The sequence below is a fragment of the Coloeus monedula genome (genome assembly GCF_965178545.1).
Source record: "Coloeus monedula genome assembly, chromosome: 1".
Taxonomy (NCBI): Eukaryota; Metazoa; Chordata; class Aves; order Passeriformes; family Corvidae; genus Coloeus; species Coloeus monedula.
Window position 1 is genome coordinate 69,682,064 of NC_138781.1, and position 26,882 is coordinate 69,708,945.

Here is a 26,882-nt window from a genome sequence, read left to right on the forward strand (position 1 = left end):
TGGAATGCCTTTTTTGCCCATAATAGCCTTGAAGCTAATAACTATTTTAGAGCAATTCCAGTGCAATCGGAAGCTGTTATTGGCTGTTTATGTAACAGTGAATTAACCCCCACCGATACCTTTCAGGAATTCATAACCATAGCACACAAAATGTACTTTGCAAGAGCTTGTTAATGTATGGTAAGTGCAAAAGCCGTCTCGATTCAGAAGACTGGCTTTCAAAGCAAACATGCTTAACCTGCAGTTTCAGTCATGGAAGAAATTACTCAATTAATTGCAGGCAACAAAAACAACAGGGTTATAACTAATGTACAGTAAATGCTCTGTGGGTGTAACACAAGCTCATTTCCCAGTAGTGTTCTCTCTTACATTTCTTATCCCACTGCTGTAAAACTGTTTAAGAATGTCAAATTCACTTAAGATTTTTCCCCCCCACACATCTGTTTCCTGGCAATGAATATTATTATTAACACAGGTAGGGTCTGCTCTCTTAAATAATGTGTTTACAACACCGTAATTTGCAGACCAGTATTTTTTGTACTCTATTCTAGACCAGACATCATCTTTTCCAAACTTAAAATCAAACATCAGAATTTATAAAGTTTTTGCCTGCACTAATGACATCCTCACAGCAAAAAAGAAGAGCCCATAGCAAAAGGGTTTAATAAATTCTCACCTGCTTCTAGGAATTCCAGCAGGCAAAGAGTAGTGAGAAGATCAAAAGCACAAGAAGACCCCACCAGAGTTGACTGCTCCCATTCTGACACTAATGAAGAGACGGTGCAAAAACACTAATAATGATTAAAGATAACGGAAAAGAAACTTACCCAAGCAGACACTGATGCCTTCTCCCGTCATTCCTTCCATTCATGTAAAAGACATCTGTCAATTATTTGATCTAGGCTCGGTATCAGCATAGGGCTGGTACTTTGACTCACTGCTTAGAGATTCTCAGGGTGTGTTTATGTGGACATCTTACGATTAAAATACTGACAACTAAATGTGATAATAAAATATGCAGATGAAGATTAAAAGAATCGCCTTCCAGCACCTGCCAGGCAGTTCTCAGCAGGCACTAGGAATGTTCATAAAGAAGGATGCCTCGCGTTTCCATCGAGGCCAATTCCTCAATCCCACCTCCCTCAAGCCTTGCGGTATTTTTCTCATCCTGGCCCCCATGCGAACGCATCTAATCCTCTTACCCAGAGAGCCAACCCCCCCCCCCCCCCCCCCCAGCTTTATTTTATTTAAAACGATGCCTGCAACAGCCCGGGGCTGCCCGCCGGGTCACCCTCCCGGGACACCTGGGCGACCCTGCCACATCACGTTAGGTGCCGCGGAGTGCCGGGTTAAGACGTAATCTGTCCTTCTCCCCCGGCTTACGGATCCCAGGAATCCTCCCCCGCTACCTCGCCATGGCAACGCCACCACTGGGAGGGCGGCGGGGCCGCCGCTTACGCAAGAGGCGCGCGCCCGGCCCCGCGCAAGGCCGGGCCCCCGCGGAGCGCCCGCAGCGGCCTCGGCCCGGGGCTGCGGCCCGGGGCTCTCGTCGGCCTCTGTGGGCGCTGCGGGCTGCTCGGCTGCGCGCTTCCCCCAGCCCCTGTTTTTCCCTTTCCCTTCCCCCCCTTCTTTTCTTCCTTTTTGTCTCTTCTTTTTTCTCCCTTTTTCCTGTGATTTTTTTTTTTCTTTCTCCGCTTTTCTCCTTTTTTCCGTTCTTGTCCTTTTTTCTCTTTTCTTTTTTCCATTTTTTGTTTTACTTCCCCCTTTTTCATTTCTTTTTTCCCTTTTTCTTGTTTACTCTTTTTAAATTTTTATCCCTTTGCACCCCTATTTCCTCTTTTCCCTTCTCCCCTTTTTTCTTCCCATTTTCTGCCTTCTTTATTTTGTTTTCCCCTCTTTCTTCTTGTTTTCGCCTTCCCCCCTTCTTTTTTTTTTCTTTTTTCCCCTCCCCCCATATTTTTTGTAGGGTTGGTTTGGTGGGGTTTTTTTTCCTCTCCTGTTTTTTTTTTCCTTGCATTTCCGACAGCCAACCAAGAAACAGCTGGTGCAGATTTAACCCGCTCCAATCCCATCTCCCACCATGGAAAACTGACCAAAGCCAAGCCGTTGGACAACCCGCCAATTCCCATTCCTACTTCCCCGGGAACAGGCGCAGCAGAAAAGGGTTGCGCCTTTGAGTTCTTCAAATTAATAACCCTGGGAAGGGCAGAGAGCCGGCAGATGAAAGGCAAGGTATGGACTTTGATCGTGCAATCGGAGCCATGCGGGCAGGCTCCCGAACCATGTGGAGCACCCCTGAAGGTCAGCCTGGGCTGATCAGATTGCAGCAAGAGAGCCACAGAAAGCAGGGCAAACGGAGGTGGAAAAATCTATACACCCAAGTATCTGCCAAGAGATGAAAGAAAAGTTTGCTTCTGATGCTGGGATTTATGAATAAGGTAAATGAAGCCGTAATCTAACACTTGAGAAGATGCTTAGGTCTTCCTTCAGGAAAACACTTAAGCATGTGCTTAAACCCATTATTATTCAGGGCAGCCCATAAGCGTTTGCTGAAGGTTAAGCACAACCTTCTTACAGGGAGCCCTTAAGTACTGTGCTGATTAAGGTAGGGTTTTTTTCTTCTAAATCTGAGCCACTGTGAAGCACAAAATGAATTGCCCTCATTATATTTTAATATTGTCTCTGTCTTCTTTCAAATTAAACCAGAGAATGCAAACAGAAGGTAAGTCTTATTTTACATTAGGAGGATAAAGCCCAACATTACATTCTGTCGTGTTTTATTTTTTTTTTTTTAAGATCAACCGTGTATCCCTATGAATGAACACCTCTCATGAGGAAGAAAGAGCACATGGAAAAGTGATTGCTCTGCTACTCCTAAACTCTGGAATTCCCTTGATGTGCTGTTACAAGCCAGAAAGGATCACACAGAGCAGTGCATACATACATACATATGCTTTATCCACCGATCTCTTTTGAAGCAAACCTGAAAAAGTCTGTAGATGGTGTACACATTTCAGCTATTAAAGGTCATGGATAAGACAGCTATTTATCAGCTCAAGTAAGGTCAGTGTTACATCCACAGGCTGAGAGCTCTGCCTCTTGCACAAATGACACTGCCTGCCCTTAATGCCCCAAGAAACTTTTGGCAAGCTAAGCATATGTAACAAGCCGCAAACCTTACATATAACCGCTGCAGTTCATCAATGTTCAACAGGAAGGTATCATATCTGAAACGGGTTCTGTTTCTGTATCACAGTGCATTTCCTCTCCTCCAAGCTCTCCACCGGTGATTTCTGACAAATTGTATCCCCTGATGGAGGAGGAAAGCTCACCGAGTAGTGAATCGGTGGTTGTGGCTCTTACCAAGAACCACTCTCCTTGCTGCCATTTAGGAATATTCTACCCCACATACTAAACTATTGGTTCATTTACTTTCTTTATAAACACAGAAAAAGGGACCTTGGAAAACCAGTTTGTGCCAGCTTTAGACTTCTACTGGAGCTAAAATCAGGGTTTTGGTTGAATTCTATAACAGAGTTTTTGAGGAAAATGCTGTTATATAACTCTTCTTTTTTCCTTTCTGGGAGACAACCTAGGTAGAAGAGCTTATGAAAAGCAGTCAAATCTATTGCAGGTCTTGAGACAGGTGGCAAAGTACAAGGGCAGAAGGTTACTTTAAGGTCAGGGTGTTTCCCATTCTTTCTAGGTATATCTAAATGCTACAGGCAGGCAGGAACACTTCTGCTACATTCACCTCCAAGAATCTTAACTTCTTCTCACTTGCAGTAATTTGCTGTACTAAATCCTGAGCTAAAGGCTGTATCTTCTTCCTAGAAACCTTGTTGTTATAAACAAATAAGGACAAAGAAATAAAGAATAATCTCAAATGTCTGTCCCTAAATAACCAATCTACCTTTCAAGAACTAAAGGTCTCACCATGCTGCTATACTTGGTATGGAAGCTGGACAAAAGAGATAAGTTTGAAACTCAGATACTGCAACTGTCCTGACGTGCCTCACTCAGCCCTTCAAACAGGAAAGCAAACTCGAAGTAGTAGGTTGGATCTTAGAACCATTTAATCATTTAGGTTAGAAATACCTTTAAGATCCTTGAGTCCAACTGCTAACATGGTGCTGACAAGTCCACCACTGAACTATGTGCCTAAGTGCCATGTATACACATCTTTTAAATACTTCCAGGGATAGTGACTCAACCACTTCCCTAGGCAGCCTCTTTGAATGCTGAAGAACCCTTTCATTCTTTCATTATAAGCCAAACCAAATAAAAAATTGTCATAGAAACAATTAAGAGAAGGCCATGACCATGCTGCCAAAAAAGCCCAAAAAGTACAGCTGTCCATGGATAGTGAAATTAGCCATGAACTTTACAAAGTTACTCCTTGGGTGAATGCTATAGAATTTCTGTTTAATTACAAGAATAAAAAAGGGGAAAAATTAGATATTCAAAGTCTTTCTCACTGTTCTCACAGCTTAAATACATATGGGCACTAAATCAATACAAATATGATGAAGAAATTAGTAAGTAAGCAACAACAACCTTCACTGCTTCAGAAAGAAGCTCGAAACCAAAGAAAAAGATCGATGTGAGTGATCCCAGCTCCAAATTTGTAAACCAAACCTAGAAGAAAATGTCTCCTTATGTGAGATCATAGCAGGGCCCAAATGGCTTCAAGACAAAGCATACGTGAATCACTCTCCTCTGTGAAGGCTCAAAATTGGATGCTCAAGTTAACCACCAGTGAGTTTTCCCACAGAAGCAGGACCTTGAAGAGAGTGTTACTGCTGGCACCAGATTACTTGCAATGACCTGGCAGCTTGTGATTACCACATGAGCTTCTCTCTCCTCCCCCACAAAACAGGCACAAAACGAGGGATGCTAACTGTTTCCGGTGTCATTGGGCACTGGAGGTCGTGGCACCTGTATCTCCCTACATTTACTTCCTTCTTGGAGGATTATTTTACCAATCTATTAAATAAAGTTAACTAGCAATGAAACAAGAATAGATTACAAACTCCATTTACTCTCAATTTTCTAAAGCTGAACTCCCAGTCTCTATCACTGCAGTAAAAGTCCAAGTGACGAAATAAACCTTGAACTTTGTTTCTTTACTCATCATTTTTGGAAACAAAAGAGCACCTTGTCCCAGACAACGCAATTTAGCAACTTCATCTGTATACGTGTCAGAAGGAGGGAGCAGAAAGCTTCAGCCAGCCAGTATCAAAATGAGCATTCCCCCAATCAACGTCACTGACTGGAATCGCGCTTGGAAGGGACACACACCAGTGGAGTTACTGTCACACCACCATGACCCAGTTCCAGGCAGGAAGCTGTACTCCCAACCCAGTGGTCTCAAAAAGTGGGCCACATGAGCAGCAACCAATCACCTAGGTACAAAATGAGTGGGAGAATAAAAAGGAGGAGCTATTTACCACCAGCAGAACTCAGCCTGCATCATCCTGTTAGCTCTCCCAGTGGCCTCCAGAAGTGAATGAGCGGGAAAGATGACAGAGAAGAGCTTTGAACTGGAACTCACTATTAGAGGAAAGGGGGGGTCATAAGGGCAGCAGCCTTCTCAGCTTCCAAAGTCCCCAAAGGAATAATAGGTACCTTGTGCATGTGTACTGGTTCTCTAATCTCAGCCACCTCAACTGTTCCTGAACGTGAAACTCTGTTTCATTGAAAAAAAAGGATGATAAAATCTGTATATTCCTGATTTAGAACATTCAGCTGGCACAAAAGACAACACTGTAGATACAGGAAATGAGGACTCTTTAACTAAGTATTTGTCCCATTTTTTATCCAAGGTAATTCCAAATAATGAGCAGGGGGAGGGAAGTTCATTGTTATCCAGGTTCATCCTAAATCGGATTGCAAGATATATTAGAAAAAGACAGCACTTCACTTTAAATATGATTGAATAAAAATTCCTACCTGGGTTTGAAATTATCTTAACTAGACTTTCCAATGGTTTTGTCCTGTTGCACTCTGATTTAAACCACGTATAACACAATTTTGAATCATATTCAAACAAGGTTCCTCAACCAATTTAAACTATATTTAGACTGCAGTATTTTTACTACTAAAGAAACCTAACAGAGGAACAACATGCTTGGAACATCTGTCGCAGTGATTGAAAGAAGTCTATGACAGGAATAGCAAACAGTTATTTTCTTTCCTGAGATGATGTCAATCTGTTGAAGCAAAGTATCAGTGAAGTAGATTGTTTCTAAGAGGTACCTCACTCTGGCCTGTCTGCTGCAAAACAAAGATGATTAAAATACCCCCTTGCTGCATAACCTTGTCTGCTTGCTTATTAGTATCTGCTATCTCTGTATCAGGGGAAAAACTCTTTGCCAAAGCTAGTAAGCAAGTTACAGCATTACATGAAAAAAATAATTCATTTGTTCAAGTCTAAAAACCTCCACTTAATGAAATTCAAATTTTTACATGCATCAACTATTATTTACATTTAGATTATCAACTGTATGACTCAACACAATCCCTAAGATACAGACCTCTAAGCAAGGCTGTCTGTCACACAGCATATTCTGCAGTGACAATCAGAACTGCATGTATTTATGACACTTTGCAGTTACTTCATGGAAGATGACAACAGACTGGCTCTCACTCTATGCTAATGCTGTTTCACCAGCATGGATTTCTACTTTTGGTCCAAATCAAGGTTCTTTCCTTCTACAAGTGTCTTGCCTGCCCAGACTACACAGGGGTGGAAAATGAAGGTGAAGAAGGAAGGAGTTGCTGCAGGTAGTGATTGGGCTCCCCCTGAGCACTAAGGTATAGGAAATGGACATGTCAAGCAGTGATGGAATGACTCACAGGATTCATTACAAGTTCTTGGTGTATCACTGTCATGGGTCCAACTGTGGGGACTCAGCAAACAGTACCTCTTCTCGCTGTCATCAGGCTGAGGTTTCAACCCCATTGCCCACATGCATCACTCCCCTGAACTAGGATCTACTGCGGCCCTTAAATCAGGCACAAAATAAGTGATCAAGAGTGGCCAGTTAACCCACATCACCCATCTGACTGACACCACCAGCACACAGATAAGGCAGGCATGTCTCTCTTGAGCTCTGATACAATAAGCCCTGAGGCTCAGCTGGAAGAAGACAGGTCTGGTAGGCTGCCAACATGACAGCATGGATGCCTTTAATAACCAACAACAGCACTGCATGACATGAGGCAATGCAGCCTGTGATGGGCCTGAGGCGGTGGCGTTCACACGGCCTGGGTGTTCCCCTTGTGCTTGGTGCTAAACTTGGCTCAGGAGAGGCAACCAGCACCACTACTGGTGTTCTCAGACCAGCCTGGGAAAATGCTTCTTATCAGGTCACAGCCTGCCATGAGGCTGCTGGATATGGCAGCACAGCCACAGCTGAGAACACCAGTGGTTTTCTATTAAAAAAAACCAACCAAAAAAAACCCCAACCAAAAACCAACCAACCAAAAAAAGGTGACATAGTTGAGGAAATGTTGTGATAGGAATTAAGTAAGATGGGGACTTCAAAAATGCAGCCAAGCAGTTTCAGACCAGTGGATATGGATGTAAAAGCTTTCAGAGAAACTTTAGTAGTAAATAGCTAAAGACAGAACCAAGTATCAGCACTCAAGAAGAAATTACTGAAAATTACTGTAAGAAGGGTGTGAAATGCCAAAAGCTGCTGATTATTTTAAGAAAAAAAAATCAAGCAAGGACAGGGATACTTACTATTCTATGTAGTGGTTTAAAATCCTATTTCCTTTTCTTATGTTGATATTCCTGTTAACATATATTGTTTAAAAAAGATTCATAAGACATTTATTTATAAAATACAGCCTTGAAAGCAGAATTTATCCCTCCGCGTAGTGTTTTCTTATAGATACAGGACTGTCTATTTCAAAAGGGACTGCTACAAAGGAATCATTGTTAACTTTCAACTTAACTTCCAGCATCAAAAGTATTTTGTGTACCAATCAAAAAAAAAAATCGTAATTCAGCCACAATTGTGAGCCTATGTTGGGTTCTTTTACAAAAAAATTCAGGAAAAGTTGGTGGCTAACTCGCCGGGGTGACCCCAAGACTTGCCTTATTGCACCCACCTCCACCCATGGCTCAAACCCTACTGTACCTTTATGAAAACCAATGGACATAGATCCCACCTTCCTGAGAGCAGAGATTTGATTTCACTTTGCATCCACTGCTCCTTCTGTTGAACTCTCCAGGGGCATGTCAGCTCTTTGCTCCTGCTCTTTTTACCCTTCCTTAAATTCCAATTGAGGGACTTTAGCAAAAGCTATCTATTTTAAACTGGTGGTGTAGAGACCTTTCCAGAGCAATAAAAAGTAGGACAGAATTTTCTCTGTAGGTAGCAGACAGGCAGGGCTCCTTTTTGACTATTCGTTTTAATGCTGCCATGGTTTCGTTGTAGTATTAATTATGCAGGAGAGCGCCCACAGCTTTGTATAAGGATCTTTTTGAATTATTTAGAACAAAATAACATGGAAACATGGAAACAGTAGTTACTCAGCATTTCTGTGAACTGTGCAATTCAAATTTTAGCACTGATCACAGAACATGCTAAACAACAAATAATGTAGTCACCAATGCATGGGCCTTGAAAGATGAAGCACAGGTCAATTCCACAGGTGATTGTCCCTTTGTAGCAATGCACATGCTCAAGGACAGAAGCAAAGTAGGAGTATAAAGCGCATTACTTTGTGGATTCACATGGTTAGCTACTTAAAAACACAAAACAAAACAAAAAAGCAACCCAAACCCCCTAATCCAGACCACATCATGTGTGGAAAAGATACACAGAATTGAACAATATATTTCAATTCAGTTTTTGCCATTCTGGTTCGAAGTAGCCCAAGGTGAAAGATCTAGTGGGATATGAAGTTCCCAGAGTCCCATATTATTTCAACCCAGTCCTTGGCCATGTCAGTAATAGTTGGATCAGAAATTACAAAGGAATATAGCTGATATTTGACGACATGATTTTGCAGCCACAATGGAGCGCCCTTCCCTCCTGGCTCCCAAATCCATCCCAGCCTCTGGTCCTTGCACAGGACTATGAAACCATCCCCTTTCACACTGAGGATGGAAGCAGCGTGGGGTAGCAGGTTTTAGAGAGTTCCCTTCAGGCTAATGCGGAAATGTCGAAACGAACCAGGGTGCAGTCATAGCTGCGTGACTCTCCGAAAGAAAGCATTTAGAAACAGATTCATAAACAAGGGGATTGCAGCTGTCAGTAGGGGCTTAAGACCCATAATCGGGATCAGACAACACAGCGCGAAGCGCGGCATTCGCCGCAGCAATTACTGCACTTCTGTCCTTTTTCCAGCAACTTCTGCTGACTCAGGAGCACAAACTGCTGACATCCCTCCTGGGAGTGCCTCGCACACACTCCTTTACACACACACAATGTGGAAAGGAGTACGAAAGAACAAGTATATGTCAAAGAATTTTAAAAAAAGTTCCATGCCTTAACCACCTCTCTTTTTTATAAATACTCTCATTAAATGCTACACTGAGTGAAAGCAGCTGAACAAACAATCTTGGGATTACTGGAAAAAATACAGTGATGAAATTTTGCAGGGTTTTAGCCCACTACAAAAACCTATTTTTTTTGGTCCAATGTGGAAGACAAATTGTTTCAATGAGTGAGGATTTCCCCTCTTTCCAGGAAGAAAAAACTCACTGTGCATGTGTAGAATATTCTAAATAACCAAAAGCATCATGGGACTTGCTCTGCATAGGTCCCCACTCTGGACACTGCAAGGCAACATTGCTATTCCATATGTGGGATAAAAAGACCACACAGAAGCCTAAAGTACCACTTCCCAAAACATACAAAATTACTATTGTTACAAGAAAATGCATACACACAAACCCAACTGAATTTATCTAGTGCTTTATACAAATATCCCTTGAACTGAATTTTTTTCCACAAGGAAGATGAAAAAGTAACACAGAAAAGCAGCTTGGGCTGCAAAGTGACAGACTTTAGCAGGCACCAGAGCAAGCAGGCAAATGTTAGTGTTAATACTATTAAGAACACTGTCTTGCATATACAAGCAAAACATTTCTTTGGCAATCTCCTAGCCTCAAACACTTTATAACCTTGATACCCAAACTGAACTTCAGCACATTTTATGCCAAAATCCCTTCAGCATCTGCTTCAGTAACTGTCGAAAAAATATTCAATGTTTTGTCCTTTTTTTTCAGTGAAATATTTACTCAGGTATTTAATCAGGTAGTTTTCCTCTAAGCCACTGTTACCCCTTTTCCTATTTCACTATTCCAGGCCTGCCTCACAACCAGGTTTCTATCTTTCACCTACTGCCCAACTTGCACTCTCCCAGTTAGGCAGGAGTTCTGTGGAAGAGAGCTAGAGGTTACAGCACACAATAAGCTAGATAAGCATCAACAATATCGCACTCTTGCAAAAAAGCAAATGTTGTGCTGGAACAGACAGACAGCAAGAGAGGTCTGTGACGAAAGCCTTCTGCTGTACTCACCATTACTGGATGTCAACAGGAACATTTTGGTCAAGTTTCACTGCTGCTCTCCATGAGATATGTGGGCAAATTGGAAGATATTCAGAGAAAGAGTAGAAAGAGGATAAATTAAGTATCTAATCTAAACAAAAGGAAACTGAAGGCAGAGAAGTTAAGTCTTCAATTCTTCAGAAGGAAGATGCAAAGACAAAATGAATGAGTTTTCAAATTTAAAGAGGAGAGACTTTACCAAGACAGTGAGAAAAGCTTTCTGACAGAAAGAAAAGCACAAGTAGATTTTTTTTATGTGTGTGTGTGTGTGTGTGTATAAACACATATACATCATATATGATATATATTGTATCTTTTTATTAGGGTGAGAACATGTATGTATATGTTCTGTCAAGAAATGCTAGTTGCTGTCAGAAATGACTTTGCCAACCCTGTCTTAGGGTAAGCAGGTTAGATCATTCCTCGGGGACACCGTTCAGCCCTGTTCTGCATGCAGGCACACCACCTTGCCCTTTTCCCAGCACCAAGTGCCCACTGAGGCCTATGAGAGGAGCAGTCCCTTTATTTCACATCACAGAAACAAGAGAGACTTCAGTCTTGCTGTCCCTGGGAGTCCTGGGTGAAGTACAGCCTGCCCATCAACAGCAAGTCTAAGGCAGAATGATGAAAGATGATGTAGCCATGGTGGAGTACTGAAAGTCACCTAAACTGCACAAACAGCGTCTTTCCAATCAGCTACAGAGAAAATAAAATCAGGGGTTTGCCATTAGCTGCTAAGAGGTCTAGAAATAAGAAAGGGAAAAAGCCTACTGCAACACTACCTTTCACTTCTTTATACTTTACCTGCACATGATACATACTATTTGAGGACATCAGCCTTTCCTGCACCCTGCCTCTATACAAAGTACATAGCTTTTCCCTCTCATGTGTATTTTGTCTGCACAAATTACTAGTAGTTTGGGGTAAAAATTATTTTACTTATTTACACCATGTCTCAAAAAACCAGGGATCTTGCTCATTTGACTATAAGCACTGACCAGCCATTAGCTGTCCAAACAAGTCGCATCTCCCACCTCACTGTGATTTAGCTATAGCTACAAGTTTGGGTTCAGTCAAAGTTCTTTTGCCCTGCTAATATGTAATCTAAACCCACTCTCTGTCAGTGTAAAGCCATTACCCTTGGTCAAAGATCCCATTAAAAACATGCTAGACTGGGGCTTTTCGGTGAAAACTGACAGGACTGCAGTCCGGGTGAAGATCTCAGCCACCACACATACATGTTCCTTTGGCTTTTCCTTTTACCACAATATGGAAATTGGCAGTGTATTAAGAACTAGAGCTCTCCAAGAAAACAATCCAGGTAGAGCAGAACACCTCGGTAACAACATTACTAACATTACCAACACGCGCTTGCCTTAGCACAGCCTTGTCCACAGCACATGCATGACTAAGTTTCAGCAACTTGTATTGGAGTCACATCTCATGCAAAGCAACTGTTGAGTTTAACTACAGCAGCTTTTAACAAACAGTTCATCAGAACCATTACATGGTATATCCAGGACCAAGGGTGATTATGTGAAGTGTATTTTTGTTCTATGCAGATGCATTAGGATTGTTGGAATACTGGGCTTTGTTTCTCTGTGTATATATATGTATCAAACACACATACATGCTCTCTGAACTTCGAGAAAAATAAAAAGAAAGTTTATTTTATACTTCTATTCATCCTTCTTTTTTTCTGAAGAAGCCAAAGCCTCATGCAAGGGCATGGCAGATCTGGCTTCACTGACAGGGTACCAACAGCTGGCCTGAGTGAGGTTTGTGTGGGGCACAGATGTCATGCTGCACTCATTTGGAAAGCACCCAGCAGCCACTCCTCAATTCATTCTGAAATCACAGAATGGTTGGGGTTGGAAGGGACTAGTCCAAGCCCCCTGCTACAGCAGGTTCACCTACAGCAAATGAGAAAGGTCACTTCTTCCTGGTTTGTATAAAGTTCCTCGGTAACCACTGTTTCCCACAGCAGTAAACTACAAAGAAAACTTAGATAGGCATGCATGTGCAAGACTGTTTTCTTAAATACAAAATAAAAAACTTCATGGACTAAACCCTGGCTGAAGGGTGGACATTCTGCAACAGCTGCTTTACCAAAACTGGGTAACTAATACGGAAATTACCCCATTTTTCCTAAATACCAAATGCACTAGGATCAACAAACTATTTAGAAACTAAAGACCAAAGTTAAGGAAAAACAAAAACAAAACAAAGCTGCGGTTCATATCAGAGAAAGTGCTGCCCATTTAACAACTTTCACTGATTTCACCAGAACTAACTGTATTTATATAGGCATCTGAAGCGTAATTTGAAAAAATGGGCTTTAAATTCTGTTTTTAAAGACCAGTGTGCTTGGTTACACAACATGTTATAACCAAGTTTCTTCTTCTACTTGGAGCATTAGGCAGTTATAAAAGGCTCTAATGACATCATAAACCTTGCCAGTGTTTGATAATTTCTTAAGGGATTTGATAGAGGAAGCAGAAAGTTACAGAAATCTCAGTTTTACTTCTTCGGTTCCTAACCTTCTCAGCAGAGCAGTCATGTGGAAGAAGCTAATGTGAGTCACTAGATGAAAGAAGGCAAGTAAATACATTTTTAGTTCCTTTTAAATTAAAAAAAAGAAAATCTAATAGTATAAGCAAGCTTCAGGAAGCTCTGGCTAAAGACTGAGCACCCAAGGTTAAGAACACTACTAAGCTTCAGTGTTTTGTAATAAAACCTCTAATTTCATGCTGTGTTCAAGCCAGCAGTTACTACCTGAAGGAGCTTCCAAATTCAGTGCTACCTGGGTTGGGCAGCAAAGGCTCCATGCACCTGTGGTAATCCGCTGTTGAAAAATGTGGAAAAATCTGCTCTATCCCAGCCATGGTCCGCTCCCCACCTGCTCCCAAGGTCATCCCTCAGCCAGGGGTGATGTACTACCTGCAAGGAGGGGTTTTCCCCATGCACTGCAGCCCTTCACCAAGCTTCTCCAGCATCACGTCCGTCCTGTCGCTTGCACACAAGACACGTCATAGAAAGCTTGAAAATTCTGCATGGCCTCTTCTCTTTTAGGAACAACAGAGACACTGTTTAGTACAGAATGACTTAACAGTGCTGCTTTAGAGGGGCACTGCTGGCTTTACTTCCTTAGGATGTAAAGGATGATTCCTTTCTTAGGAGCTAAGAAGGATGAAGCTATTACTCACTTAATGACAGTACCTAGTTGTTTCTGCCATACATCATGTCCTGCCCTACCAGGGAAAACATAAATACGTACCAAAGAACCAAATTCTGCCCCCAGAGTTACAGTAACTTAACTCCAGTGGGAAGAAGCGTGCCCAGGAAAATCTCAGAAGGGGTTTTTTCCTTCAACTTTCCTCATACATGAAATATATGCATGTATAGCAATATCCCTGGTTTAGTCGTTCTGGTATTTGTTTTCCATTAAGCAGTATGAAACTTGCTTTAGCAAATATGTTTTGTGGGTTGTCATCCATAGCTTGTTAACCACTATATTCATTTAGGGACTACACATATGCTTTTTCAAATATAGACATAAGGGGAAGTGAAAATCATGCCAGAGAGCATTGGTTAGTTCCCAGGAAAGACAGCATCTAGAATTTGGCAGCCTTGAGACATGAGAAAAGTACAAACACAGTCAGACTCAAAATTTTAAGTCATTTGTGTGGGCCATTTTTTTTTATCTTGGTGATCCCAACTTCTACAATTATTTGTAGCTGAAGTTGGTCTTATTTTTTAAAGCAAAATACACACCATAGTTTCCTCCTGTTGTACTGTACTAGAAAATTATGTTTGCAAAACATCTTCTCACAATTCTAAGTCCTTCCAGAAACTTATTTTTGCTGGACATTTGATGAAAATACTGTTGTAATTCACTCTGTTGCTACCAAACCTCTTACAGAAGGATAGTAGGGTTATTAAACAGAAAATAATGAGTTTTCACTGGCTCACCAATGAAATAGAGAAGGAAAGTGTTCACACCAAATCACCAGAATGCACTGAGACCTGGTTACCACCACCCAGCAGAAAGTGGCACGGTGATCCCCAAGGTCAGGCTGAAATGATTTAAATTACCTTCACACATCAGAATAATAGAGGTCTTGGATCCTCCCAAGAGTCACAGTCAGCAAAGCCTTCTGTGCTTCATGAAGCCTGGCTCCCTGCTTGGACAGGGATCAGCCTCCCAGCATGGCACCTGGCTTGGGTGCAAGCCCAGAAAAGGTCCCTGCTCCCCAGCACTGGTGTCCTTGGGTGGCAGCTGTCATCACTGAGTGAGGAATCTGTACTTCACATTCATGTACAGCAAATAATAAGCTCTACAAAACTACTGTGCTAGCGATGAGGCTTGCTAATTGGGAAAAACACACCCATTCCAAGCTGTCCATTTAGCTTACTGTTTTGTTACAGCCAAGATAAAAGAATCTTATCTTAAGCTTACAGCATTTTACTTTAAAACAAAAAGATACTGTTGGTTTTGTTAAAAAAAACCAAAACAAAAAAAAAAACCAAAACCAAACCATAAAAAAACAACAACCAAAGAACACCCTCAAGAAAACCCCCAAATCCCACCATCAGCAGAAGTATCTATCTAAGTGTGCGTAACAAGAGGAAGCTCATGTCAAACATCCCCTGGAAACACTCCCTCCAGAGGGCTGTTCCCCCCGCAGTACTCAATTCCAGCCTGTCCTAGGAGCTGTCTGGCTCCCTTCCTCACCAGTGCTTCACTCCCAAAGTGCGGAGTTAGTCACAAGCAGATCTGTTTTGAAGAACATCATGTGGCTGGGGAGACAGGCACTGGAGAGAGGCCGAAGGCAGAACCTCCCCTCAACCACAACTGTTCTGTGCTGCTGCTCCTCTCAGTGTGAGGAGGGGATGGCCATCACTTGGTGGTCATCCATGCACTGCCCTCTCTTTGTTTCTCAGAGAATGGCCCTGTGCCCACTTTGCCTTGTTTGTCAGTCCAGTTGGTAAGAGACGATGTTTAAAGACAAGTCCGGGTGCTGGAACACAACACTGTTGAGGGCATTCGTTTAGTAGCCATCACCAAAGGTAAATGTTTTCTCTGCTGATGCATCTACTTCTTAACACCCGAGTTCTGAGATGGCTCTAAGCAGTGAACTCTAAATTTTAACAGGGCTTCTGCATGCATGGTTGAGCCTAAGGTTTAATACATTGCAATCGGAAAAGATATCTGTAGAAAGAACAGAAGAAAAAGCTATTTATATTGACATTAAGAGGAGGCCTTTTTGGGTTAAAAAAAGCCCAAACAAAACCTTCAACTATGTTCAATTTTTTAAATTCAAAATTAGGAGTTTATTCTGCAAACTGTGATTGCACTGTGAAAGGGGAATAAAACCATTCTGTGTGCTTCTTGAGGTTTAAGAAAGTCATTAAATACTGCACGTTTATAATATTTTATTTGCCTCAGCTCCTGAAAAATAATTAGACACATAGGGGGCCCATTCAAAATTTTGATCTAGTTTACTGGAAAACTATTTAAGGGAAATATTAACTGATATATACATTGCTGAATCCCTCTGCCAATACTTGCTGATTATCCCAGCAGTTTTCCCTGCTAGTGCTGTATGAAAGAAACAGCCAACTAATTCATTAACCAGGAGGTGCTGATTACATACATATTGTTATCAAAAGCACAAACTACACTTTTTCCCTTCTCTCAGTTACAGTAATTTTACATGCTTGCAAAACAAGCAGACAGAAAACATTCAGCCTGAAACCCAATACTTAAATAATACTTGGGCATTGCCTCCTTAGGAACCCAAATAAGACACAGAGAACATTTGTACACTCAAAGCTTAGCTAAGCACAGCTAGAAGCTATTCTCGATGAAGTATTCTATTTAAAAAGGGGTAAATTTGAAAAGACAGAGAGCACTTCGCTTTGTTCCAGAACTGGAACATTCCCTACCTTTACATTTATACGTCCTTTAAATTCAATTTAATTTCAAATGCAAAAAAAAAACCCCAACAACAACAACAACAACAACAAAAAAAAACCAACAAAAAAACCAACACACAAACAAACAAACAAAAAAACCCCAAAAAACAACAAACAAACAAACAAACAAAAAACCAACAAAAAAACCCACAAAAAAAACCAAACCAAAACATTTTCTTTTTTTGCATGGCCTAACTACAGAAAACGTGGTTATACTTGTAAGGAATGGATGCTGTCTTCTAATAAAATGATTCAACTGGGTATTTTCAATTTTTCTCCTGCCCATTAACACCAGGCTGTGCTAAACCAACACAACAGTCAAGTGAAAGAAGGACCCAGACCCATGAAAAATTACCTAGATTTTTTATCAGCACTTCCTGCCCATAGATATTTATGAATACCAAAATTTGTAGTTACAATAGACTCTCCAGTTATTTTCAGTAATTCATCACTGTGATGGCCAGAACCCCCAAAAATTACTAATAGTCGAACAGGCTAGTAGCTGAAGACTATTTAGGAGTATCAACCCCCAAGCCCAAGTCTTTCATTGATTTAATATATCAGGTTTGGCCCCCACGTAAAAGTAACAGTGCATGTTAATGTCATACATAATCACAACAAAGTGTTATTGCTCTAGAAGACAAAGTGCTACATGATTCAATAAAGTGCTTCTAGTGCATGATGTAAGTGAATTATTACGAGGTAAAACAAAGAAATTTTAAGGATGCTCCTCAGCATCAAGACCTGTTCCCAGATAGGCTTTAAGGATATGATAGGATCAGCATCTTGCTTGCCACATAACTGAAGGCAAAACAGGAAAAAATGAGCTTAGAAAGTTTCAGATCATGTTTCTGTTGATTTTTTTTCTTTAATTCTAGGGAAGATTTCCCCTTAGAAAGGGACTATTGTAAAGGCTCTATGCAGAGCTGGATCCTCAGATTTTTTTAGCTATAAAACACCTTGGCCAAAATCATAGAGAAATAGGTTGAATAGAATATATAGCAACAGTCTTTGTGTCTGTAATTTGCTTTATGCTTTACATTTTTTATTTGTGCTAACTCAATAATCAAGGACTTAAACCACTACCTGGCTGACACAAAACTAGTTTTTGCTTGAAGTTTCTCCAGCATCTCTAGTCACTTGGCAAGGTCACACTGAGGAGTAGTGCTATCAAATGCCAGGAAAAGCAAGACTTTTTGCCAAGCAGGCAATGTCCAGTGCCTCCCTGGCACAGGGCAGACAAAACAAAGGCAAAGACAATCCGTGACTCTGGGAAATGACTGATTTCACTTATTTAGCCCTCCAAAAGAAAACACTGAGATCCATCACTTCCATTGAAGAGAGTTTTATACAGCATTTTACTTCATCAGATAATATTCAGGATGGCAAGGCAGTATTTTCACTATCGCCAACTTCTGATGTATTTCAGCAGCTCTTTTGCTTCTTTCCATGATAAGCCAAAGCATTCTACTTAATGATATTTTGCATACTCTTGGGCAGAATACTAACTACAGAAGGCAGGTGGATTTACATTCAGGAAGCCCAAAGCTAATGGCAGAAACTTTGCAGAGCTCAGTGACAAAAATATTATGTGTTTTATAGGTCCTACAGCCCTGCATCACCCTTACAGCATGAGGTTGGTAACTCATGCAGTATTTTCAGAAAAAGCTTTCCCTTACCAGATTTGCAATAGGTTCATAAAGGGTAAAATTGAGTATTTTTGTGCAAGAAGGGTGTCTAGTGCAGTAGCTCAATACTGCTTCTAGCACTTGTCATGTGATGGTTGCTGGGGAATGGGTCGCAATACTTTAATTCAATGAGCTTCTGGAGGTGTGCCCCAGCCCCTGACTGCAATAAGGTACCTTTATTCCCTTCTCAGTATCTCACACAACGGCTGGATATCCATGCCCAGTATTATTCTGTGCAATGTCCTGAGTTATACCACAAATGGCTTACGTAACACAGCTAAACCAAACTGCTCTGATGGCAGCGATGAATGAGGACTCTGTTGTTGCAGCCCTTGCCAACTGCGTGCATCACTCTCGGTTCCGCTAACGCCGAGCGGGGACAAAGGCTATATTCTCTCCTTTATGGCAGCACAGCACAGTGATGATGCTGTAAATTAAAGAAAGCACAACATGCTGACAACAGACTCATTACTACCTTCTTACTCTCAGTTCCAATACATAAATATAGCATAGAGTTCCTCACATTGTGCTGAAAATAATGGGAAAGGGGAATAAATGTGGGACAACCTTTGCACAGCTGAAGAACACAGATCCCACTTCCTCCATCTGGATCTAATTTTGTTGGGTGTTTTTTGCACCAACCCTCTATCCTCATCCTTACCTTTTCTTCTACATATTTTCAGGGCATATCAGTGATTTAAAAAACGATCTTCTCTGGAACAGGAAAATATATACTCCTATGAGAATGTCCACCACAACTTCTTGTAATGTTATATCTCTCTCCAGTATCTTTACTTCAGACAAATAGAAAAAAATAAAGTTTGAGGAAATATCTAAGAAAGTTTCTTTCATAACTAGATGTAGACATTTCCCACAGAGGTATGTAAATTACATAGTTCTGATTGTTCATAACCCCTTGTTCTAACCCCTGTTTCTTGTCCAATTCTCCTTTCCCCCACATATATATATGACCTGGGCTGTCTGGCTGCTACGTGTGAGCTCAATATCATCAGGATATTGAGGGTAATCTAAATGGAGATTTCAGAAAGCACATATCTAATAATAAGGCTGTTTGCAGAAAACTGTGGGAATTCCAGGGAATATGACAAGCCTAGAAGGATAAGTATGCATACAGAAAAACCAGACTCAATTCTGATGTCCCAAGAGAAAACACTTCTATATCAATACTGTGCTTGCCTCAGGGACAAAGAAATGCCCATCGGCATCCTTATTATCTCTAGAAAAAAAATAGATGAAGAAATGTTTGACTATTTTCAGAAAGTTTATCAGGATTAAACACAGCACTATTAACAAGTATAATGATCAAAGACTAAAGGGTACCTGACAATGCCCAACACTGCCAACAGTGCCTCTGGCTAAACAGCCCCACTCACACCCAGCCATGAGAAGCCACTGGTTAAAAAAACAACCCAAAAAAACCTGGAAGTGTTCATAATCTGACATTTCATGGAGATGATTACATTACAATTCCCATAATATTTGGAAATTAGATTCAAAATTGGAGAAACAGTGAATGTAATTCTACTGCCAGGAATAAAAAACCAAAAAAAAATCCTGAAAGGTCTCAGGTTAACAGGACCCTGAAACAAATCCCTCTCTGTACATTTGGGATATATTCTCATGCAAGCAGAAACAAAATTAAAACAGTCACTACCAGGAAACGTGTTTTCCTTTTTCTGTGTTTCCAAAGGAAGCAGAAAATTTGGTGCAAATGTTACCCTTTTCTCAGAGGTGGCTTTCTACAGAAGTTAAGGCAAGCAAAATCACTATGTGAAAGCACAGAGGAAACATGCAGCCCATGCCAGTCTATGTCAATAATTAAAATACTCTGCCAAAAAAACCCTGAAAATAAGCTTAGGAAGAGTTCAACCATTATTAACAGCTTAGACTTTAAATACACAGAGTGAAAAATACAGCTACTCATGGGCACATGTTGGGCTAAACCAGCTGCTGGTGTAAGCAGTGCCCAAAGCTAGTTTTAAACTGGATTTGTTGGAGTGGAAATTACAGTCCTGAGTGGATTCTGTGACACAGTGACTGACCTGAGTGCCAAGGGGCAGTGCTGACAGGTCTACAAGGATCTTTTGGTCACTTTCAGGGGTGAAACTGTATGAACTGTGGCAAAAATCAAGACAAAAACTCCACAAGGGCTGCTGACCTCTCCCACGCTGCTTCCAATTGCATATTGTACTTTAAACTGTCCTTACAGAGATTCTGGTGAAACCAATCCAGAGACAGCCTGACCCTAATCAACTTCTTTGCCAAATAAATGAGTAAATAGTCCCTGTGAGTAAACCCTGAGCAACAAGAAAACTTGTACCTGCTGGACACGGCCACAACAAACAGGTTCCCTGTGCTACTCACCGGCTTCTACAGGGATTTAATCTGGAGAGAGCATACTTTGACATGAAACTCCACAATCACTGAACCAGGATTTTCCCCAAGGTAAGTACAGTATGGTAGGAGCAAGAAAAAGAAAAATCAAGGGTTTTGATGTTGCATAAACATGCCTATTCACCTACTGGACATGAGCACTGAGAAATACCCAAACTCGTAAGCTTACTAACTTCCATGTGGAACTTAACATTTCAAATTAGCAACCACTCAAAAATATGCTATGTTTAAACATTCCAAAACCAAAGCACTTTGGGTTCCCTTATACAAGATTTTCTACTATTTTAGAAGAACCATTGCCTGCCCTGTAAAGTTCCTCTACTCCCTTTGGCTTTTCCCTTTTGAATTTCCCTTTTACTTACCGAGAATGTTTTGAGGTGGGGTTTTTTTGGGGTTTTCTTTTTAAAATATTTATTTACTGAAACACTCCATTGGAAAATGGCAGCACTGATACAAAATTATTTCCTTAAATCAAGTCACACATTTCAATAACATGTAATTACCTTGATAAGAAGTCTGGCAACTTTTGTTTACATGCCTTAACTTGCTCCTTTGTGTTCTGTAAGATATTTTGAAGTCATTACCTGAAAGTTGCCACATCCCCTCTGGTACACAAAAGGAGCCTTCATCCTGCACCCACAGTCATTTTGTGTCATTAATCTCCTGCGTGATTCGAGCACATCTGGATTTCTGGTAAGAGCTTATGACCAGTAATAAAAACTATATATAAACTAGCTCAGTTTGGACTCCTGCATTCATTTGGGAAACTGTCAGCAGAAGCTCTCCCCTTGGTTGTAGCTGTATTACTCAACATGCAGTGCGCAGGAATTGTTTGTGGAAACATTTGGTATTTTTAGGCCTGGCCTCTCAATGGGAATTCCACACTGAAAATAAAGGTATCATTTATACACTCAAACCCCTTACTGTGTGCTCTGTTACAAATTTACATACAGGGGGTGGAGGGTGAATTGCTCAGTTACAAGCTGGAATTTACAAATGTTTTTAAGCACCTGCTGAAAATAACTACGAATTATGCTCTTGACATGAGTACATACTTCTCATTTTCTGCAAAGAAAAAGATTCGGCACAATACAGGACAGGAGTACATGTAAAATGGATCAATATTGAATGAAAACCCACAAATCTGCTTTTCTAATTCCTAGTTCTTGTCTTAGTTGCTCAAATATGTTCTTTTAATCTAATTTTTAAGGTAAGATACTCTGCATATAATTTTTCTTGATAAAAAGAAAAATGAAGAGCAAATAAAATAATGTCTAAAGAATATTTCCACGGGCATTAATAATGAATAGAAAGGGATAATCAGGAAGAAGAAAAGATGACTCAGCTGGAATATTGGAATATTTACCCCCATCTTTCTCTCAGCTGCATGCTCCAACGTTAGTGTCAGATAAGGACAGTTATGGACAAAGCTTTTCTTTGAAAATATATTTAGCCACTTAACTGCAAACTACTTTTTTTTTGTGACTGGAGAGGATTTTGACACTGAGCCTGGAAGCATTTCTGCACTTCCTCACCACCACAGGAGCACAGTTATTAGGAAGGGGATGAAGCAACCATCGTGACTTGGAAGAGCATTCCTGTAGCAATTCCTCAGCTCCAGTTTCTGAAGAAAGAAAATGGGTGGGGCAATTGGATTTGTTTCTGGAAAAAGCTCATCTTTTTTTCCAATGAGCTTTTTACTTAGAAGTCTGCATTGTTAGTTTAATGGATATTTAGAATAGCTAGCAAGAGCATCAAAAGACGCCAAGCAATGTGTGGATTCAGCAAAGTTTTACCAAGGGAGCAAAGAAGCAATGCGCCAGGAGTGAGACATCCCTTTCTTCACATGTTGGCAGACTCCTGGATGGTTTGCACACATCTGCTCATTGACATGACACAAAGAGCAGCAGTGTGGCTTCACACACCCATGCTGCAGCATCATTAGCCCTCTACAACTTCTAAACACTAAGTAAGCAGATCTGCAGTTCTCACATTGGGATTTACATATGAAGCAGAAGGAACAAACCAGGCTTTTTAAAATTTCTGTACCAAACACTTTTTTCTCAGGTGGGCACACATAAAGGATAAACCTATGTCGATTTTCACCAATGCAGCATCACACCAAGCTCCTCAGCACTCCTGGGCACACAGATAGCAACAGTGGTGAATAAGTTTTCCTCCCTCTGGGCAGCCAAAAGTCTATTCCCTCTACCTTTCCATAAGGATCTCATTCCCGTGATTCATGTTTTATGGTTCCTAGGCTAGTGCAGTTCCACAGGCATGAAGTCAGCTGCTTCACAGAGGTTGCATACAGATGAGAATTCCACAGCCTGCACACAGCTGGGGCCAGGCTCCACTGAAGCTGCTGGTGATTCAAAATCAAGAGTATGTGCCCCAATCCACTGCACAGGCTCGCTCCACACACAGTTCTTCATGTGCAGCAACATATCTGCCATATTCACTGCAACAGCCCAGCCAAACAGGAGACACACAAACAGTTGCAGGGACACGGAGAAGGACTTGGCCACTACTGAAGGAAATTAATTCTCAGTGGCAAGATATCCAGATGTTAATTACTTCTCAGGATGAATGAAAGTCTAACTGTGTCTTCAGGCGCTTCATTTCAGTAATTCATTTGCCACAGAGAGCTTCCCTCAGATAAAACTCGTAAGAGGAAAGCGCAGACTGGGCAGCTGGTGATGTTGTTCAGAGCCGTGTCCCGCTGGCAATGTAAGGCATGGCCCTGGACAAACACATCTGTATTTCATTAATCTATACCCTGTAGTGCTACGCACAAATACATGAGCGGGTGGGTCTTGTAAAGAGAAGCACAGAACTCAAACATTTTAGGGAAGGGTTCTGTTGGAAAACACTGGGTCAGCAGTAACCACTGCTACCCATGCCAACCAAGAAAGACCCAGCTTCATTTCCCAGCATGACCCTAAGTGACCATTCCAAGGCATGATCCAGCAAGGACTTTGAGCACAATAGCTCCTCAGGCTTTAGTAGAGAGTGGGTGCCTACACACCTTGGTTAAGCTGGCTCTTAATCTTCCCATGCCTCTGCTTCTTTACTTCATGGTAGTTGTAACAGCAGTATGTTATTTTCAAAGGTCTGTTGAAAGAAGTGCAGCAAAAAATATGGAAGCTCCAAAGACAGTTGGTGAAAAATGTGAAAAGCAGAAGGGGAGGAAAAAAAAAAAGAAAATGATGAAAAAAATCAGCCAGTAATATCAATTATATACTAGCTTGCTATGAGAGGAGGGTGATTGTTCCATTTGTTGCTTGCATATGTTTACTTTCTATCCCTTCCCAGTCCTCAAAACCTCTGCCAGCTCAACAACAGAAGTCCTTCTGTGTAAACAGAAGTCTTTGTTCTACAAGCCCAGGTAGAAGACTAATAAGAAACCTTGCAGAGGATATCAAATCTAATGAAACAGAAATATAGCAGGTGGAGGGCAGAAAAGGTTTGTGTCACCAGAAGGAACAGAAAGGATATTGAGTTTGCTTTGGAAGAAGAAGAGTCAAGTCATCCTGTGCAGGAATTCCCTGTCCAACTCCTGAGCACAGTACATTGTCTTTCCTTTCAGGCAGTCACATTAAGGGGAAGAGGAGCCATGGCTTTTCAAAGGTGTCCCACCTTCCTGATGTTATCCCTGAGTGAATATTCCCCTTCAAAGTTAAATCACTCTACCTAAAAATTCTTTGAGAACAGCTTAATCCTGGTGTAAGACGTCTGTTTTTAAAGAGGCATCATTTAAAAGGCAAAGGGTAAGAAGCAAACAACATAAAAACAGAGAGTCACGAGAAAGCAAAGGAGGGGAGGAAGGGAGGGAAAGGATTCTGTTTTGCCTCTCCACAAAAATTGTTTTGATACAGTATCCCTGTTGCATGAATTTTCCATATGCCTGTATCAGATCCACTATTTAAGCCACAGAGCTGTCAGATGCTCATTTTTTATGGCGTGCTTACGTGGCAGGCCACCCTTTCTGTTGAATCAGTCAGCTTTTCACAAAGCTGGGATCTGCAACCCAGAAAGATGTGCATGCTCCTTTGGGCAGGAAGTATCAACTTCGCAGCCGAAGTGAGTTGGCAAAGCAAACCATTACCTCTGGTACCTACCAACTGGTATCAGAGTCAGTGCTTTTGCATGGAAAAAAACCACATTATGAGCGACATAAGGAATAGTGACTATTCTCCACACATACATGAAGCAATGGAAATGCAGATTTCAATAATCAGATGCCATCATAAATTGGCAATTCTTAAAATAATCAAGAAAAATCTCATAAACTTTTGTACCTGCTCAACTTGCTTTGTCTTTAACAAAATGAGGTGCAGGAGACATTTAGTTCATCAACTAAAGTCTTAATACTTAAAACTTAGTTTGGTAACTTAAGTGACACAGACACTTTTTCCTTTAGTCATATCTGATTAGGAAACCCCATAATCCCACTAAAGTGAAAATATCAGTCACATCACTATCACTTAACAAGGCTGAGGGAGGTGGGTGCACATTTTTTACCTTACATCCCCAGCATTTAGCATTTGAAAGATTATCTCCATTCTCCATGCCTCATATTTTGCTAAAATAAAATTGCATATTTAAATGCAGCCTAAATGCTAATCAGGATGTAAACATTTAAATAACAGAATGCAGATCCGTTAATCAAAACTGATTACCAGCTTGCTTTCCATTTACTGGGGGCTCTTCTGTAAAATACTGCCTTAGTCACTGTTGCCAAAACTGTGTTTTTAAAGCCTCTTGGAGAAAAAGCTGATTACTTAAAATATTGGCTCAAGAGATATTTTAGGACAGTGTTTCCTAGAAATGTGAGACTGCAATTTACTTGCAGGTAACCGCTACATAAACGTGTACCTACATTAACCCTTTTCTGTTATCTTAACACCAGGCTTTGTCTCCTCTCTCCCTTTTCCTCGTAACAGGAGATTTTAAAACCTTTCATATTTCTGTAGATTTTAAAACATTTCATATTTCTGAATGGCCCTGCAGAAGTACGTGGTTAGCCAGAAACTTTCAGCTCTGGAAAACACTGACCACTACATCCTTCTCAGGCCAATATTTCCCACCTATAAGAACTTAATGTTCAGATTCCCCCATTTCCAAGTATTTTGAAACAGTTTTTATAAATTAATACATCCAACTACAGAAGGCCAGCACTGATGAGCTAGGACTGTCACTGGCCATGCTGTGCAAATCATGGTTTAGCAGTCAAACTGAAAACCAGAAATTCACAAGCCACATTTATAAGATTTTACCACTTGACTGCAGGCAATACTAAAGTCCACAGGAAAATATATTCTAATGGCTTCAATCTATCTTTTACCCTTGAGGCTACAAAGTGACACAAGAAAGGAAGCTGCGAGGCATGTGGGGCACATCAACCTGCTTATCACACACAACTTTCCTCTGACTAAAGAGATCTGCTGGAAAATCTGGTCACTGTTCTGCTAAAAGCATGGAGGCTGAACATTCAAAAGAAAAACTGCTAGAATGTGGATCTCCTATAAATGGGAAAACCAAGAACTGCTCTGCCCGTCCCCCCCTCTCCTCCCTCTCCCCAAGAAAAGAACAAAACTAAAGTGCTAAAATTACTATAAAAGTTGGGAAAATAGTCCAATATTAACTCTTTTTTTTTTTTTTTTTTTGCACTTCCAAGCAGTCCCAAATGTGTTTATACAGACCTGTGAGAAATGCAGCCATATGCACACTTTCTCTTTTATCTTGGGGACACTGCCTGTAGAAACACTGCTTAAAATAATGGGGCCAGTTTTCAGATATACTGAAAATCCATTACTTGTCCTTGCCTCTTGAGCATGTTACATTCAGGTATCCCATCCTCAAACCTGGCTCCTCTACAGCCAGCTTCGTGTTCTGCTTTCTCAAAGCACTGTACAGATGTTATTCCTGAAGAACACACTTCAACTGTGTTTCTTTATATCTACAACTTTGTTCTGGGAGCAAAATGAAATGTGTGAGATGTTTGCAATATCAAAGGTTTGTGAGGTTTAAAAACAGGAGGAAAATTCAGGCAGGAATAAGATGACACAACGAATTTTCCTGTTTCCTAGATGCCCACTAGACTGCTTGTCATACTTGCATTAGCAGGCAGAATGGTAGAAAAGAAAAAAGCACAGAAAAAGAAAGAAAAAAAAAAGCTGTTAAAAAAATACAGTCTTAAAGGAGAATGTGCTATTCATTTATTTT

The 26,882-nt window shown here is 40.9% G+C and overlaps 1 protein-coding gene across 6 annotated transcripts in view; it reads right to left on the bottom strand.

The window, feature by feature from the left end:
* HIVEP1 (HIVEP zinc finger 1) overlaps nucleotides 1-26,882 on the bottom strand; it is a 121,509-nt gene that overhangs the window by 78,881 nt on the left and 15,746 nt on the right. Inside the window, exon 2 of one of the 6 annotated variants that reach the window (XM_082288207.1) lies at nucleotides 10,543-10,585. The exons of the other annotated variants lie outside the window; for them this stretch is intronic. Within the exon in view, the coding sequence (XP_082144333.1) occupies nucleotides 10,543-10,567 (25 nt within the window). The 5' untranslated portion in view covers nucleotides 10,568-10,585. The remainder of the gene's footprint in view (nucleotides 1-10,542; nucleotides 10,586-26,882) is intronic. 6 annotated transcript variants of the gene reach the window in all.